Source organism: Morchella sextelata (assembly GCF_020137385.1).
Source record: "Morchella sextelata strain SCLS chromosome Unknown scls_23, whole genome shotgun sequence".
Taxonomy (NCBI): Eukaryota; Fungi; Ascomycota; class Pezizomycetes; order Pezizales; family Morchellaceae; genus Morchella; species Morchella sextelata.
The window spans coordinates 1340198-1356648 of NW_025408638.1; the positions used below are offsets into that span (position 1 = coordinate 1340198).

At 47.2% G+C, this 16451-nt stretch overlaps 4 protein-coding genes across 4 annotated transcripts; 2 read left to right on the top strand and 2 right to left on the bottom strand.

The window, feature by feature from the left end:
- Nucleotides 1–1518: 1518 nt before the first annotated feature.
- On the top strand, nt 1519–2480 carry H6S33_007570 (uncharacterized protein; the record flags this gene model as incomplete). The annotated part of the gene is made up of 6 exons (XM_044838934.1): nt 1519–1630; nt 1687–1773; nt 1859–1886; nt 1972–2076; nt 2263–2287; nt 2466–2480. The coding sequence occupies 6 exons, from the start codon at nt 1519–1521 to the stop codon at nt 2478–2480; spliced, it is 372 nt and encodes a 123-aa protein (XP_044689106.1).
- Nucleotides 2481–8404: 5924 nt separating this feature from the next.
- Nucleotides 8405–10199, bottom strand: H6S33_007571 (uncharacterized protein; the record flags this gene model as incomplete). The annotated part of the gene is made up of 10 exons (XM_044838935.1): nt 8405–8415; nt 8484–8509; nt 8751–8857; nt 8946–8961; nt 9475–9510; nt 9574–9587; nt 9737–9821; nt 9896–9920; nt 9966–10051; nt 10186–10199. The coding sequence occupies 10 exons, from the start codon at nt 10197–10199 to the stop codon at nt 8405–8407; spliced, it is 420 nt and encodes a 139-aa protein (XP_044689107.1).
- Nucleotides 10200–12631: 2432 nt separating this feature from the next.
- H6S33_007572 (uncharacterized protein) lies at nt 12632–14272 on the top strand (the record flags this gene model as incomplete). The annotated part of the gene is made up of 4 exons (XM_044838936.1): nt 12632–12876; nt 12941–13285; nt 13345–13566; nt 13627–14272. 4 exons carry the CDS (start codon nt 12632–12634, stop codon nt 14270–14272), a joined length of 1458 nt encoding a protein of 485 aa, XP_044689108.1.
- A 451-nt stretch (nt 14273–14723) lies between these two features.
- Nucleotides 14724–15036, bottom strand: H6S33_007573 (uncharacterized protein; the record flags this gene model as incomplete). Its single annotated transcript, XM_044838937.1, has 2 exons — nt 14724–14873; nt 14944–15036. The coding sequence occupies 2 exons, from the start codon at nt 15034–15036 to the stop codon at nt 14724–14726; spliced, it is 243 nt and encodes an 80-aa protein (XP_044689109.1).
- Between the last annotated feature and the right edge of the window lie 1415 nt (nt 15037–16451).

Sequence of the window (16451 nt, forward strand, 5' to 3'; positions counted from 1 at the left end):
CATCAAGGAAGCAACGAGGCCGAAACAGAGCTTTATGAAAAGGTGGTCGTATCAGGGCAACTTCCAAGGACAACAGAATAAGCTTTCTATTAATTCTCGAGGATTTAGAAAGTAGTTACACACCGGTATCTACGTATGACATCTATCGAATCCCTTCGAGCTTCTTCAGTGAGGTGGAGCCGGAGGTCATGCGCCGAGTCAATTCCCATGAATCAACTATAACCTTAAACACCTTACTTAAGGCAGTATCCTTAAGAGCTTACGGCTCCTAGGTCAATGATTCACGTCTCGACATACTGCGAGCTGAATGTTTATTACGCATGCGGCCCGGTGCATCGTTTCAACGGAAATACCCGGAGCGGTGAGTTTATGTATTACCAGCAAGTACCGGTATTACTCCAATTCCATATACTTGATTACGGAGTTATCGTCCATATTAAAGCGACCGTAAGTCTTACTTCTCATTCATAATCGAATAAACTATACTTTTGACAGGGGGGGGGTGGAACCGAGTGATATTTCATGCATATCTTCTTCATTTGCGCGTCGATACATAATCTTTCCCGCCTCCCATCCGCTACAGCTACAGGCACACCTCAAGTCTTGAAATTCAGGGTGTGGAAAATTAAATATGTACTGGAAGATCCGCTCAAACTTGCCTTTGTTTCCTTACTTTCCCAGGGCCAGGGTTTCTCTCGTTTTTCTACATCCTACATTGGAAGAACCTCAAGGGCCGGCCGGGCCTAGGGAGTAACAAACGTCCCGCTCACCCATTTGTTGAGAACACCCCCTTCATCGCTCCGTGTCAGCCTTAGCCGAGTGGCCCGCTTATTCTGCCTACTCGGTCCTCCCTGCGCACAAAGCTAAGGGCACAGTGTACGATTCCCCGGTTGAGGCATCCATCTTACATCTGACATTTTGTTTACACCACCTCTCTGCATCGGTGAATTTCCCTTCTCTATCTAGTAGGCATCTCACAACACGGCGCTTAGATCACGGATATCGACTACCATATCGGAGGGGCAGGAAACAATCGAACCATCACCGCAAAATTCGCAAAATCCCATAAAAATCAGCACACCACACCAAAACCAGTTTTCGATAGCGTTTCCCTCAGAAAATGGTGGTGGGTTGTCTGCCTCCCCTACATGCCTATTTTGTGCACTTGACGGGCAGATTTTGTATTGCAATTCCTGCACTTCCGCCCTGATGTAAACCTTGATTTTTCTTGGAGCAGTAAAGGAGCGGACCACAAGTCATGATCAAGTGTCAGGAGACCTTTGCATAAGCCCTATCTAAGCGGTACGGCAAGGACTCGCTAATGGCCGAAGAAGTAATATTATTTTAGGAAGAGGAGTTGTATCTTCGATCACGCCGGCAAACGTGACCACGCGCTACTCGACATGATGATATCTGCTCTGATCAGCATCATGACAAGGGTACATGGAGTAGCACACGAAGCCACCAGCGTCTGCGTTGTTAACAGCGGCTTTCTACTTTTCTATCAATCGCCGAAGAATGAATCCTTTCTTGGCGCTCACTGCCTACACTGACAACTGCTATCAAGTTCTCCCGGTTCCCGAGACCTCAAAAAAAAACTACTTTATGGCACCAGAAAAAAGCAAAGAAAGTGACTTGGTCTGAATCGAAAGAAAATCCACAATTAACAGCGTGAGATATAGGCAGGGTTAATATCATACTCGACTAGCACATATGTACCTGATCCCGGGAGCTACCTGCGCTGCGATGTGAGGTCGTGGATCGTGAAAGGACGTCAGTCGACAGGGAAAAATATGTCTCGCGCAGGTATTCAGGTGCGGGGGAGTGAAACGAGACGTGGGGGGGAGGCGGTGCGAAGGTGCAGCAGTGGCAGAGGCAAGAGTAAGGTAAGTTGTAGGGGGCTTATTTCCACGGATATAAGGAGGCACAGAACTCAAATTTACCGAGTCTAATCAGGCCCTGGAGTTGAAGTTACGAGAATTCTGCCTGGTTGCCTGAGATGACTTTGGATATTCGTGACAAAGATTTTTTCGAGGGGAGTCATGAAGCACAAGTTGCACTGTTTATTCATTCGTGGTAGGAAAAGTAGGGAAGGGCGGATAATAGCACGTGCATGGTCCTGCAGAAAATATTTTTTGAGGCTTCTATTACGATTGATTGGGGGAGAGTTATCAGCCACACAGCAAGTTGCTTATCTTAAGCTATCCGCAAACAGTGTGTCGTTCACGCTTGTAATCCAGTGAGGCGAACGTTCTTGCGTAGCAAGTACCTTACATACCTGAAGAAGGTAAGTACCTGCTCTACCCTCTACCCTAACCTAGCTACAAGGCATGTAGACAGGTGGTGTGTATTTTCTACTTTAGGGAGGGTGGAAGAGGACGGAGGAGTTCCTACAAGCGTTCATGGTCGATCACTACCTTGCAAGGACCCATGCTAATAGTGGACTGTTCTATCATTCCCGATAGAACACTAGATTGTAGGTACCTACCCGTCCGGTCTACCGATTTCACTCTATTGATTGTTCCCATACCTCCGGAACCTAAAGCCGGCGGTTTGAAAAAAAGGGGGGAATGCAAAAGGACGCCTTCTATGACAATCCCAACGTCCGAACGGGATCGAAGGATGTATGTAAGGAAAAGGGCAAAGAAAAAGAAATATTCGAAAACGAATCCCGCAGGTCCCTACAAGACAATCCCGACAGACTGATTCCCGTGCTATGGCCTCCCTCACTCCCGTAGCTATGACCTCCGACCGAGTACATACAGAAAGAAAAAAGGAATTCCATGCGCCGGCGAATGACGCGCTCGCTGAATACTTCCGAATGCACCCTGGATGGATGATGCGATCAACGGCTGCGTGGGAATGAACGCTCTTTCCCTTTTTTCTTCTAGTCCGGAAGGACTGAGAGACAGAGAGACAAAGGGAAGAGAGCCAACCACTTGTCCAATGCACAGGATACACACGCAAACTTCAGCTAGGCAAGTTGCGGATGTCGTGCGGACCATCGATAGCAGTAAACAGATATGGGGGCCGAACGGAGGGTTGCGGTGCCGGGGTCTGATATATTTGTGCCAAGGCCGACAGTTGCACGCTCCTCTTTTCATGTTCAGCGTTGTAATTGAGACACCAAGCCGATAGCGGGATTGGAAGCCAGAACCGGTAGTAAAGATCCGCCAGCTCATCAACATATCGCCAGCGCGGAATTAATTGATTTTGAAAAGCGCGTTTTTCGTGATAGGCGTTGGCTGTGGGTGTTAGCTGATTACATACCTGTATAGCCATACGTATACTTAGCAGGATTAAGATAATTAATTTAAAAAATAAAATATATTATGGGTCGACCAGGTATTCCAAATAGTGAATGGATTGTTCCTTTGTTGTGAAGTTGACCATGGCAAACTTGATAATGATGGTTATCAAAACAATCATCTACCCAAGCAGGCAGGCAGGCAGGTATGATCTTTCAAAGCACTGACTGCCAATAGCCCAAGTGTCATCGGAACATTACCTATCGATCCACCTAGTACAAACCGGTACTGAAACAAAGATCTTAGGATCCGCACTGGGGTCCATCAAGAGAGGAATCCAAAACAACAGCTGAGGACGTGCGCATGGAGCTGGGAAAGATTGCGCGGTTCATTCCGTGGGGCAAAACAGTGGCACCAGGTGTGTCGAGTTGCGGAAGGAGTAGTCATTTTCGATTTCTGTTCCATGTCTATGTAGCCTACGATTAGAATGGGCAAAGTTTAGTATCATCGCCCCCCCCCCGCCGGGGGGCACTTAAGTACTTCCCACTTGCGCGGTGATGGTTTTCGCGTCAATGTGACTGCATATACATTAGAGTGGTCTTGCGGACAGTGATGCAATATATCTCGTCCTGCTGTTCCATCCCTCTAGAGTAAGAGTAGAGAGTGGAAGAAGGAATTGCCTATCCGTAGCCCTAATAAAGACCTCCGAAATCCGGGGGAGCCGGGTCTTTCGCTATCCAACAAAGGAGACAAGCTTCTGGTCTGATGTGTCAGTGTCCTGTGAGTATTCTGTTGTCAGTTAGGTTGATCAACGAAGAGCTCAAAGCAAGGGGAGGCGTCAACCACCTGTTGAGTAATCGTGACAACCGATGTGAAACTATGTGTCCCAACATGAGCACTCACTCGTTCCCTCAATCCCTCCCTTGTTCATTCACACAGTTTCTCCCCCTTTACAATCTACACCGGATGTCGCCGTCGTTCTCCCCAGGTTCATCCTCGCAGTCAAGTCATGGGCAAAGTCACTCATTGAGAGTCTCCAAAGTCAGACATGATACTCAAACCTCCACTCTCTCCCGAGATCTGACACGAGGGGAGTCGTGCGCATTAGCACCCCGAGGCTTTATCGGACGAACTGGCTTCCAGAGTACTGCGGGGCATGTTTCGAATCGTTGTTCATCGACATACCTTCTAACTTCCTTGTTCGCTCGTGTGGAGGTATGAATGTGGGGAGGATATGTGGGTTGAGGATGTTTCAATCCACATGGCCCATCCTGAGCCAACGTCTTAGACCGTTATCATGCCGCCCCCCAAGACAGGCCCTAACGTACGGGGACGAGAAAAAACGTTCTCATTTTTGGTAGAGAGCGGAGTGATACTGAGCACAAGGACACATCTAGAGCCAGAGGTTAGAAGTTGAGAGGGATATGTTTCAGCAGATGAAGTGATCCACACCACCCGAGACAAACAGCATGGATCGTAACAACGCCGAATCATGGATGTTGATAAATCTTGATCAGGCCGCCGTCGGAGGATTTTTATTTTTATTTTTTTTTACAGTGGGACGAACCGGTTGCCGTGTGTATGGGTATGTATGTACGGGACCTGGGAGTGGGAGAAAGGAAACGCAGGATCTAACATTTCACTAGTAGACTGCATATACATACGTGCGAAATTGGTCTCGGGGAATAGAATTCTGTAAACAGCATTACAGAAGCAGATGGAACACCAATTGTCACTTTGTCGACTTCCAAGGATTGGAGCCACTCTCACATGTTAGCTATCTCAGAACCACTACAGTAGTGAACTCATAGAATACGTAGAAAGACACAATCGAAGGCATGTTTTTAGGGCGAATTACGCTGAGCGAATGGTTTATTTTGAGGTGTGGGTATTAATCTGAGGAGCATTCACAACTACTCTAGCACTGCCGCAGAAAAACAAAAATGACCAAGAAGTAAAGAAAAAGAGGCGCTATTAACGCGAGAATTCTCCTCTTCTGTATGGTCGGCGAATCTGTACCGGGTGTTGAGGGTAAGTGATCAGAATCTGATAAGTGAATGTTGCGGTGAATACGTGTATTTGTCTTATCAGATTCTGATCACTTTTCGCTACACCCTAGTACTCGACTCCTCACGGGCTAGCTAAAGAACGGATTTCTCCCACCATTGCGATTGAAATTTCAAGATCGGCCGGCATCGCTCCTATGGTGTCTCCTTGCATAATAAGCGAGACAGTGCGATTTGTGGAAAAGTGCATCTTGCACCACTGCGGCGTAGCGTACGTGAAGTAATGGGCAGCAGCCCCCCGGGCTGTCTTCACGAGTTGACCTGCGCCGGATGTGTTGCCGCAGCACATAATAAAGAGAGATGGCTGCTGCCCACGCCCAGTACCGTTACGAGAAGCAGCTGGGTTTGATGGGTGGTGGTGGGTGGGTGTGGGTGTGGGGTTGATCATTTCCGGGATGTGGTTGGTTACTGCTTCTGGTGACAGGGTTAGGGTTGAATGGTTACTCTGGCTCATGCTTGATATCAAAATCGTGATAGTTGATGATCGAGAGCTAAACGTTTAGTGGGGAGCGGGATGGGGAGTATCCGTGTTCCGAGCAATATTAGATGCACTCCAGCACGCGTGTACAGCGCTTGATCCATGAGTTGGCCTACTAGCTGATGTCAACTCCTTGCTGTTGGTGCAAAAATCAAAAAAAAAAGAATCTGATCTAGTGCGTGTAGGTTATTGGATTTCAAATCAATATCAAAAGGCAAGACACTGCTGAACGTGACTTGAGCACTATGTATAGTCTAGTTAGCGCTATGGCGCTCTCTGTGACCTGTATCTTTGATAGTCGGACATGTATATACCTCCCAGCTCCAGGAGATATGTTTAAGGCTGCAGTGGATTGTTTATGCAGCGATATAGAAGGAAGGTCACGCCGGAAGAAGAGTGCCATCTCCCCGCAGGGAAAGGTCCAAAAGGAGGAAGCCGTAAGGCACTACGTAACCAGCCCGTGCAGTCAGTATCACAAGTGAGAAAGACATTATGAACAAAAAAAGAAAAGAAATGAAAAAGAACACTAGTCAGTCTCTTACTTCATGAGATTCATCTCCCTCGGCCAATCGTGACGGGAGCATCCACAGCCATTAGGTTATCGCCATATCAGCCGGGGATGCTAACTGCACTGGTAAAGCCCCATCGTTTAAACTGCGGTGGCTGTAAAGTCACATTGGAGGGATGGTTATTTTTCTTTGCAATAGTATTAGTATGTCAATATATCTGCGCGGGAAGCCGAGAACCAGGAGAGTGATTTCATCCGAGGAGATGCAAAGCACTTTTCCACTTGTATGCTTAGACGAGACGCCAAAGACGCGCGTAGAAAGAAGGATAGTGATGATAACCCCCTCATCTACTTCCTCTCCGCGTCAAACCTCACAATCACGGTGAAGATTATCGGCACCGATCGTAATAATGAACTAAGCTGTCGAATTACCCCTATGTAAATGATTGAGGGGTTAATCAATATTAATGTACCCGGATAGGCGAGACAGACCGCTCCCCTTCCCGTCCGCAGTGCAGATGGTGGACCTGTGGACTGAATAGTTGATACCACCCCGGAACTTGAGGGTGTGCGTTAACGAAAGAGAGAGCCGCTGGCGCTCGTTAGCTCGATGCGCAACCGCGGCGCGTGGGGGGTTGGGGTCAACGATGCAGAATACAGGTAATCATATATCAATCCATGATCCGATACACGCATAACCATCCGTACCCGGTTATATCCAAGGCAAATAAACAGGGAAAGTTGTTTCTAGACTCTCGGTTTATGTTTACGCGCAACAGAGTCTAGGCCTGGCTATCTCGTTTATGAGGTTTGACATATCTATCATTTTTACCGCGGTCGAAGAATTAGTCGCAATCATAGACCAAGTGGTGTCGAAGTAAATTACCTACGCTCGATTCACACAAACAAACCACTGCCACACCCACCGGGCTAGAGGAACAAAAGATAATTAATCTTTCGGAAAAAAAAGGAATATGGAAGAGATGCTTTTCGATGATCCTATTGGGGCATTTACTGTGGCTGCCCATGTAATCCAGGTTATCGAAATCGGAATAATGTACTCGTATCCCTCAATGGCTATGGTGACGCCTTGCCCAGCTGATTGAGCTCTATGAGAGGCAAATTTGGACGGATCTGAGACAGATATACTCTCAAGACCTATGGGCTTGTGGGTTCCCGGGTGAATTTGACTCGCCATTGAGCATTTTAGCTATTGCCACTAAGGCAATTCCGGGCGCTTCGAGGATGATCATGAAGCCAAAGGCTCATCTACCGATTATTAGTACTAGAGAAACGAAAAAAGAAAGCAAAGGATAAGATGTGTCGTAAAACATGAATGACGGAGTAGGGAGAGAGCCGGAGGAAGAGGATGAGGGGAAACAGGATTCTGAGCTGAATCTAATCTAGGTGCTGCTTTTTTTTTTTTCAATCGCCGTACAGACAGATCACGGAGATTCACATTTTCACAAGTTGAGGGGGAAATAGATTGATGTAGCACATTCTGTGCTAAACGCCCACAATAACATCAATCAAGGATTGAATAGGTACTCCAACAGATGGATAATATGCACTTTGTATCCTGAGAATGCTGGACTCGGGGATATTCCTACTGGCGGTTAAATGTTAGGATACTTGTGAAAATGTGAACAAACAGATATATGCAGCTGCAGCTTCATGAACGGATAGAAACAAAACGAAGCAAACACATGATCAGGAAACGAATTCCACGACCTGTTTCTCCTCGCGGACTCTTCAAAGTTATACTTTTATTGAGTGATAATGGTATATTAGACTTCGCTCGTGACACAGAGTTCAAAGTAATGTGCAAGGGACAGGAAACGGTCAAGACCACCATATTTGAGCACTGCCACCGTCAGAGGGAGGAGGAGGGGGAGGAGCAATAAACCACGTTTACGGGTCGTGAAACATTACCCACATTATACAGCGTGGTGTAACGTCGGAAACCACGCCAATGCGTCAGGACCATTCTGGGAGAATTCAAAGAAGTGAAGGTCTCTAAGACCAGTTCGGGATCTGTGCGGGACTCAGTAGATACTCTAATACTATGGCACCTACCCTGTTCAGAATCTGAGGTGGCCTCATCCTATAAAAAGCCTTTGTGGATGATCAGACGTCCTACCATGTATCAAAGTTATGTAATACAGAATCAACTGTAGACTTACGCGAGCGAGTAGAATACGTAGTCAAGCTGCGCTTCTGAGCTCAATCCAAGTATTAAAAAAGAAAATATTATTATACGGTCTCCTCTGCAGATCGAACTTGCAAGGTATCGAGTGGATGACTTGGCGCCTTCAATACCTACCAGTCAATATTTCAAGGATGCGCTAAAAAGGTTCCACTGCTCCAGAGAAACATCTTCAGCTTCCACCCCCGCCCTGTCGTACTCTACTGTACTACTTACTCCCCAGTTCATAGTCCGATGGACCTACATTGTATCCTGAACAAGAGGCAATGCAGTCCTTACCCGGTGCAAAGGAGGTACATTTATTCCATATCCACATCTCCTAGCATATGGGGAATGTTCGTCCGATCTCTGCTATAAACGTGTTATCGGGGAGGTGTAGATTAGAGTAAGTATTGATATGTAGGCACCACGCACGATAAAAAAAGGGTTAGGCGCCTACTTGCAGAATCGTGGATCTCGATAAATTATAAACGAGCATAATATCTCTACTGGCCCATTAACTGAACCTGGGCAAACAACCTGTGTGAACACATGTGTTATTTCAACATATTTCGTGCGAATCACCCCACACACCCTCAAATCAACATGTCAAGTGCAAAATAACCGAGCCAGAGAGGAGTTACAATGATATTTTTAAAATGGTGAAAATTAAATTCCCGCCCTGACCACATGGAGACCCGGCATGGCTTGCTCTCCCGGAGAAAGGGGGTCAGTGTCAACATGCTCAAATGCCAACGTTGTCTACATAACCCCCTCGATGATCAAAGCTGCCCATAGGCCGGGTTGTCACGCTTGATAATAAGTATCGCCCCCCCCTCTTCTTGATTTTTCTTTTCCGCCAGTTGAAAGGAGGACATAAAAGTGCCCTTCTTTAGCGCGACCTTTATGGGGGTCACGGCTCGGGAAATGCATCGTAACGATCTCTTACATGCTCTACCGCAGCAACGGCAGAAACGGAGTGCGCTTACGGGACGTTTTCGAAATATCCTCTGTGTGAGAGGTACCTTGTTTTTCAAAGATCAAGTGAAAGAGAAGGTGGGAAAAAAAGGGAAAAAATGACTACCTACCTGTGTACTTGATCCTATTGGTTGTTTTAAAACTCCCTCACCAGCTGAAGCAGGTACTCTAAAGTACCTGCAGTGACTTGCAGTCGCATCGCTTACGATTGATTTATCCTTCTTTGGGACCTCCGGATAAGTGGTAAGAGATGGAGTATGTATGTAGAGGTACTGGGAAAAATTTCCAGTATTGTGGGACTTTCCCCGCCCGAGTGCCATCTCGGGAGTGAATAGGAGAAGTACGATTGGATTTGTGTCTATGTACATACGGTATGTGGTAAGTGTGTGCGTACATGCATTGAACTTGGAAGTAGGTACAAGGGGTACATACACTAAGGTACTCACATGAAGCGAGCCTTTCATATGGGACCTCAAAATTTTCTGTCACTCTGCCTACATACGTCCTATCTCCACTTGCGATCGCAGGAGACAATGTGGGATGTTACGTGTATCTTTGCGCTGCAATAAGAACCGGGTCTGCATCCTTCTATCAGATAGATTTGTTAGCTAGGTAGTCTACATACAGTACTTGCGCAATGGGTATATGTACTCGGTAGATACCCACCAGCCACAAAACATTGGTTTTTTTTTTTTTTTGGGGGGGGGGGGGGGGGTAGATACCTCGAATTGTACATCACTGTACATGTATGTACCTATTCTCTCAATGTAGAGAGCAGAGTTAGGAAAGTGCATGTAAGTGTGAAGATCCTCTATGTAATCACGTTGAGGGGGTCCCGGGGTGGTGCTGTTGAATTAATAGCTAGCCCATATGTATTACCAAAGAAGCTTGGGTTTTAAAAAAGTAACTACCGATGAATATGGAGTAGTTGTCGTTAGTGTACAGACAAGTAGAGCACAGTAGCATCGATGTACCTACTAGCACCCAAGATTGACGTCTGTTGTGTCTCAGTTGGGGTGGTTGTACGTCTGTGACGGTCTGTCTGGTCGTCGCCTGTCCTCCTGCGAATGGAACTTGTGGAACGAAAGAGTTGCGGCCCCTTTCGGCTCCCCGCAGATAACCTGCACGTGGCTGCGCCTGGGCAGGCTAACCGTATACGAACGTTTTGTACCATCGAATTACTAATTCTGGCTTAGCGGGTTTGGCACGGGCTGTTGTTGAGAAGCCGGGGAAGACGACAGCCTGTATGTGCGGTCTTGTCGATTCTCCCTACAGCATGGCTATGTCAAACTTTGGCAAACAGCACCGACGAGACGGCTTTATGCGAGCGAGGAACCAGCTACTGCACACGGGAAGGACGGAGTTAGATGAAATGGGATGGGATGGACAAGGACGCGAAGGTATGAGATGGGGAACGATGGGATGGGATGGGAAAGAAAGGGGGAGAGGTCGAATGGAAGGGGGACAGAACGATGGAAGAAAGAAAAACGAGAACGAGAAAAACGGTATATCTACCTGATTCCAGAGAAGGAGAAAAGAAACAATCGTAACTGGTTAACATTGCTGATGAGGGGGATACCATACATAGTATAGGAAAATTATAATTCCAAGCACTAGAGAGTGGATGGCATTATTCCCTCCTTCGATATCATCCAGACACTCCGTGGTTGAAACAACAATCGGGGTGGTGACATATACGTGAACGGCGAGGGAGGTAGCATAGATATTTCCTCCCTCCAGGACATCATACCTCCCCCTCCTAGTCGTACGCGGTACCAGTACCTCAAGGGGTACCAGCAGCCACAGCAAGGTCTGCGAGAAGAGACCTTGTCCCAATAAACCTTAACCGAGGAGCTGGGTATTTCCTCTTCCTCTGTGGCTTTTCTGACATGTACCCCCTTGTACAGAGTACGAATACCTCTCACACACCCATGTAGCGTATCCAACCCCCCCCCCCCGATTACCAAAGAATATATTTAATATTCACCAGATGTTCGATGCAAGGCTGTCAAACCTGACTCCCTGCGAGTCTTGTCTCTGCCTCTCTTGCGCTTCCGCTCACATGGTCTCTGATGACCTTGTACAAGCAGGGGATAGGTGGGTGGGGGGAGCATGAGTACTCTCTGGGGTCCTATCTTCAGGTCTCTCACCAACCTTTCCGGCTGTCGATTTCAGTATGCTACTGCCGGAGGTTGGTCTACTCGCGGACATGTCTGGCTACCACGTCTTCCCCGCGCTTTCGGATGACGCTGGTCACTAGTTTGATGCTACCGGGCCATCCTCCGCCAGTGACTGAATTGCAAGACAGCAAAGCTCTGCAGGAAGCTAAATTCGGACCTGCTTCTGGTGGTCGAGGGAGACTCGTAGGTAGTGATGCTGGCCGTTTGAGTTGCGTTGTGGGGCTGGTACTCTCCCTTCCCTTCCCTTCCTGCTTGCCTGCTTAGCGTTATGTTCTCACATGCTGCACCTTTTGGTGGGCTAGTTGAATACGCACTGGTGTTATCCTTTTTTTTTCTTTCCCTCCTTCTCTTGACCTTATGCAGGACCCGCATTCTCCACTCAATCAAGGAGGCTGCCCTCCCATTTTCTTGGGTCACTGGAGTTGACAAGCGCTGCAAGATAGCATTGCAGGTGGAGCGTTGTGGGCGGGTTGGTACCAAAGGGTCACAAATATTGTAGATTAGAGTGGGTGGTGCTGTTTGCTCCCTGAATCTCACGTTGCCTCGAAATACATATAACCCCCCCACCTTCTTCGTCCACTCTTTCTTATTCCTTCGTTCACCATCCACAATCACAATCACCCATATCCTCAATATAATATATTAAGGGTAGGATATCTACTGATCTTCCATCAACGGTATTACTGGTCATCCACCAAGGGTATTATCATCGTTTTGTTCGCGTTTTTGAATAAGTGTTCCCATCCAATCGAAATCATCAAGGATGATTTCCTCCTACTCACCATTGGCCTCTGTGCCTTCGGCTCTCCCCACACTCTCGTTAGGTACTGCTCAGCATCCTATCACCCTGGGTGGTAAAACTCTCACCTTCAGCTTCCCTTCATTGACCTTGTCAACCCTCACCAATGACCTCACTTTTGGCCTCTCCCATTTCCTCGTTGCGCTTGGGTTGGTTTCGGTTGTTGGTTTGGCTTGCTTGGCCAAGCGCATGCACCGCATTCGCAATGACACACCACTCAGGGACATTCCTGGTCCTTGGCTTGCTTCGTGCTCGCCTTTGTGGAGATTCTGGTACGCCGTGTGTAAGAGTAACTACCATCACGACTTGACCAACCTCCACCGCAAGTATGGAAACATTGTTCGCATTGCTCCTAACGAAGTCTCTGTCTGGGACCCTGAATTTGTTTCTGAAATCTACTCTCACGGTGAAAATGTCTATCCCAAGTGTGACATGTACGTTTTTCCATCTCATCATTTCCCTTCTTGATTAAATTTACTAATATCGATGCTTGGACAGGTACGATATCGCCCTCCCCAACGGTTACTTCAACCTTGCTGTTGAGCGTGACATCAAAACCCACACTCTCGGTCGTCGTGCTATTGCCAAGGATTACAGCATGACCGCCATCCTCAAGAGTGAGAAGTACTTCGACGCCGTCATCAAGGATTTTATCACTGCTCTCGACAAGAATTTCGCTCAAACCGGCAAAAAATGTAACTTCACCGTTTGGTCCGAGTACTTCACCTACGACATGATTACAGATATTGTTTTCGGAAAGTCTTTTGGTTTCTGCAATGCCGCTCGCGACGTTGAGGGTGGACTCCGCGATCTGCGCCAGATGCTTAATTTGTCTCCATTCTTGTAAGTACGCCGCTTTGACCCTTTTAAGCTATGTAGATCTCATTCTAACAATTTTCCAGGTCTTACCTTCCTTGGATCTGGCCCCTCACCCAACTTGAAATTGTCAAGAAGACTGGAATGAAGCACTACGCCAGGTGCATGGTCCGCGAGATCCAGAAGCGTGTCACTGAAGGGAACCCTACTGGTCGCCAGGATCTGCTCCAGGGTCTTATGGAAGCACGTTACCAGGATGGCCACGCTCTCCCACTGGGAGAAATTACCAACCACGCCTACATTTTTGTGTGGGTACCTTTTGTCTGAACTTTCCTTGTAAGCCTGGGTACTAACATCCCCTTTTCTAGCTTGGCTGCTCCTGATACTGCATCCGTCGCTCTCCGCAACATCATCATCAACTTGTGCCGCAACCGTGATGTCTACCAGCAGCTTATGGATTCCCTTCTCGCCTTGAACACTGCCAACCCGACCTGGAAGGATCTCCAAGATATCCCCCTTCTCACTGCTGTCGTCAAGGAAACCCTCCGTCTCCACCCTCCCGCCGGTTTCTCTCTTCCTCGTGCCGTCCCCGCTGGTGGCCGCACCGTCTGTGGTAAATTCCTCCCAGAGAACACAACTATTGGAATGAGCGCCTGGAGTGTCCATGCAAACACTGAATATTGGGGCGAGGACACCCTTGAATTCAAGCCTGAGCGCTGGATGGATCCTAACCAGATGTACAAGCTTGAGCGTCACTCCCTGATCTTCGGCCAGGGATCCCGCCAGTGCCTTGGAAAACACATTGCCCTGATCAACTTGGTGAAGGTCACCGCTCAGATCCTCCTCAACTTCGACTTCGGTCTTCTCAACGAGCAGAACATCAAAGAAGTCTTCCTTCTTCTTGTCGTTGTTGATGGCATGGATGTCTGGTTCAAGCGCCGCGCTGGAGGTCCTCTTGACGATACAGTTGGCTCTGAGTCTGAGAAGCCTGCTGCCGCCACAACTGGCGCCTAAACATCACCCTAAACGATTCTCGAATGGAAAAAAACATAAAAAAAACACAAAAAAAAACATCACAACATCACAACAACACCACAATACGCTCTTTTAGTTCTTGTATAATTTTCTTTACAGTAACTTTCACTCATTTCTGCAAAGGATGCACGGTTTAGTCATTTTCTTAACGGTTGATTCATGGAAGGTCAGGTGTAAATAAGAGGAAATCCTCGGGCATTGGTTGGGGATGGAATTGGTTGGGGATGGCATTGGTCGGAATTGGGAGGATAGGGATAACGGAGAACAACGGATAACGGTTTCATTACGGTCACATGTCTTTTATGGTCGGGTATTCACGGTTGGGGCAGTCAGGAGTCGGTCGGTGTTGTTCACTACATGCTTATGAATTTTCCTTACTGTCATGTCTTACTTTACAATCAACACCTTCTTTTAAGGTTTCTTTTTTCTGCTATATATCATTATTCCTCCTTTCAATGTTGAGTGTAAATATAATAGGCATCGCGAGGCGAATGAAGAGTATATTCGCAGTAAATTCATGTTCCAATATCCAGTCCTTTGCAATTGTGTTTGCTACTGTGTATCTGATTTCCCTCTCCCCCTAGGAAATGTCAATGTAGGTACAAGTACATACCAACATGTACATACATACTTCATACATACATACATACATCCAGGAGCCCCTCCCTCAGCTCCGTGATTTTCACTAATAAGATGTGTCTGTAGGCTCCCGCGACATCGAACCCGACGCTTTGGGTTACCATCTTGAGAATGTTCTGCCCGAGCTTCTCTGTTGCTATCCATTTTCAAGATGCCACCAGGTAAAGACCCGCACACCCTGTTTCAGAATCTGTTCGCTGATATATAGAGTAATATAAAATATAGTATCGTTTTCCACTCCCCATAGAGATTCGAATCCAGTACCTTTGGACTCGAAAAAAAATCCTTTGCACACCCGAGATATATATTAGCTCCCCACGCCAGCATACCCCCACTGCAGTTCTGCCCTCCCTCCCTAAAATTCCAGCCCACCCTCCCTGGCACCTCGCAGACAATGATATCAGATCTCATCGGTCACCCACGCATTCCCCCCGCCAAGATCACCTGCAGCCACCCGATCGCGCAGCCCTCCCAGGAACAGGCCTGCCCTTGAAATTTTCGATAGCAAACTGGGGCATCATAAGCGTCACATCACGCCCCTAACACCGACCACCTCGCCATGCGGCTAGCCCTAACCCTAGAGCAACAGGGGATTAGGCACCCGAGTGATACATTGTGACCCTTCACATGCGCACCACTACCACGGCTTCACATTGTCTGGTTCCATGGTCGCGGGTATTACAGTGACTGTAAACCCCGGAATTTGCTGCCAGTCAGGCGCTGGGCCGTAGAGGCACATTTGGGCGGGCCGAATTGGGAGTCTACTATTGCATTATATAAGCGCTGCAGTTACCGGCATCAGGGTTTCTCCTATTTATGCAAGGGGTGGCCAGGGCGGCGTGGGAGTAGTAATGTAACAATTTTCCTGAAGTGGTAAGGGTATTTTATGGTCCTTGTCTTAGACGGCGAGGGGTGCAGCCTAGTGGGATCTGAGACAGCGCAAGTGGGGAAATGGCACTAATGCTGATAAATTTTGAATGTTAGGGTATCGTCAAGTGTCATTATCAGACTAACAAATCCGAAGGAATGGGTCCTGATACCAAGAGAGCGACAAGCGCTGAGTTACTTGCGCTCTCGGTAATTTGTGGTGGGTGTTTGTTACCGGCTCTTGGGGCGTGCTAATGATATGTAATTTGCATATACGTAGTTATGAAAATAAACCCAAACAAATGTTTCCGCTCAATGAAACAACAAAATTTGATATTTCTAATTGTTTATCATGGGCTCTAGACGAATTAGAGCCAGTTCGTGCTTTTAATCTCCTTTTTAGGCTTTAATTTGATAGGCAGCTAAGTTTCTAATATTACTAACTTATATTTATTATCACCTCTTGCTTAGCTTAGTTATTGCTTGAATACAACTGAAAAAAAAATTACACCAAAGGCCAACAGGTACATTCACTACATTTCCATTTCAAAAATTCAGTAGTAAGAAATACTCACATGATACGATTACCTCACTAACTAATGAAATCTCTGATGTAGAGGGATAGGTAGAGCATGTGTTTCAATAAAATCGC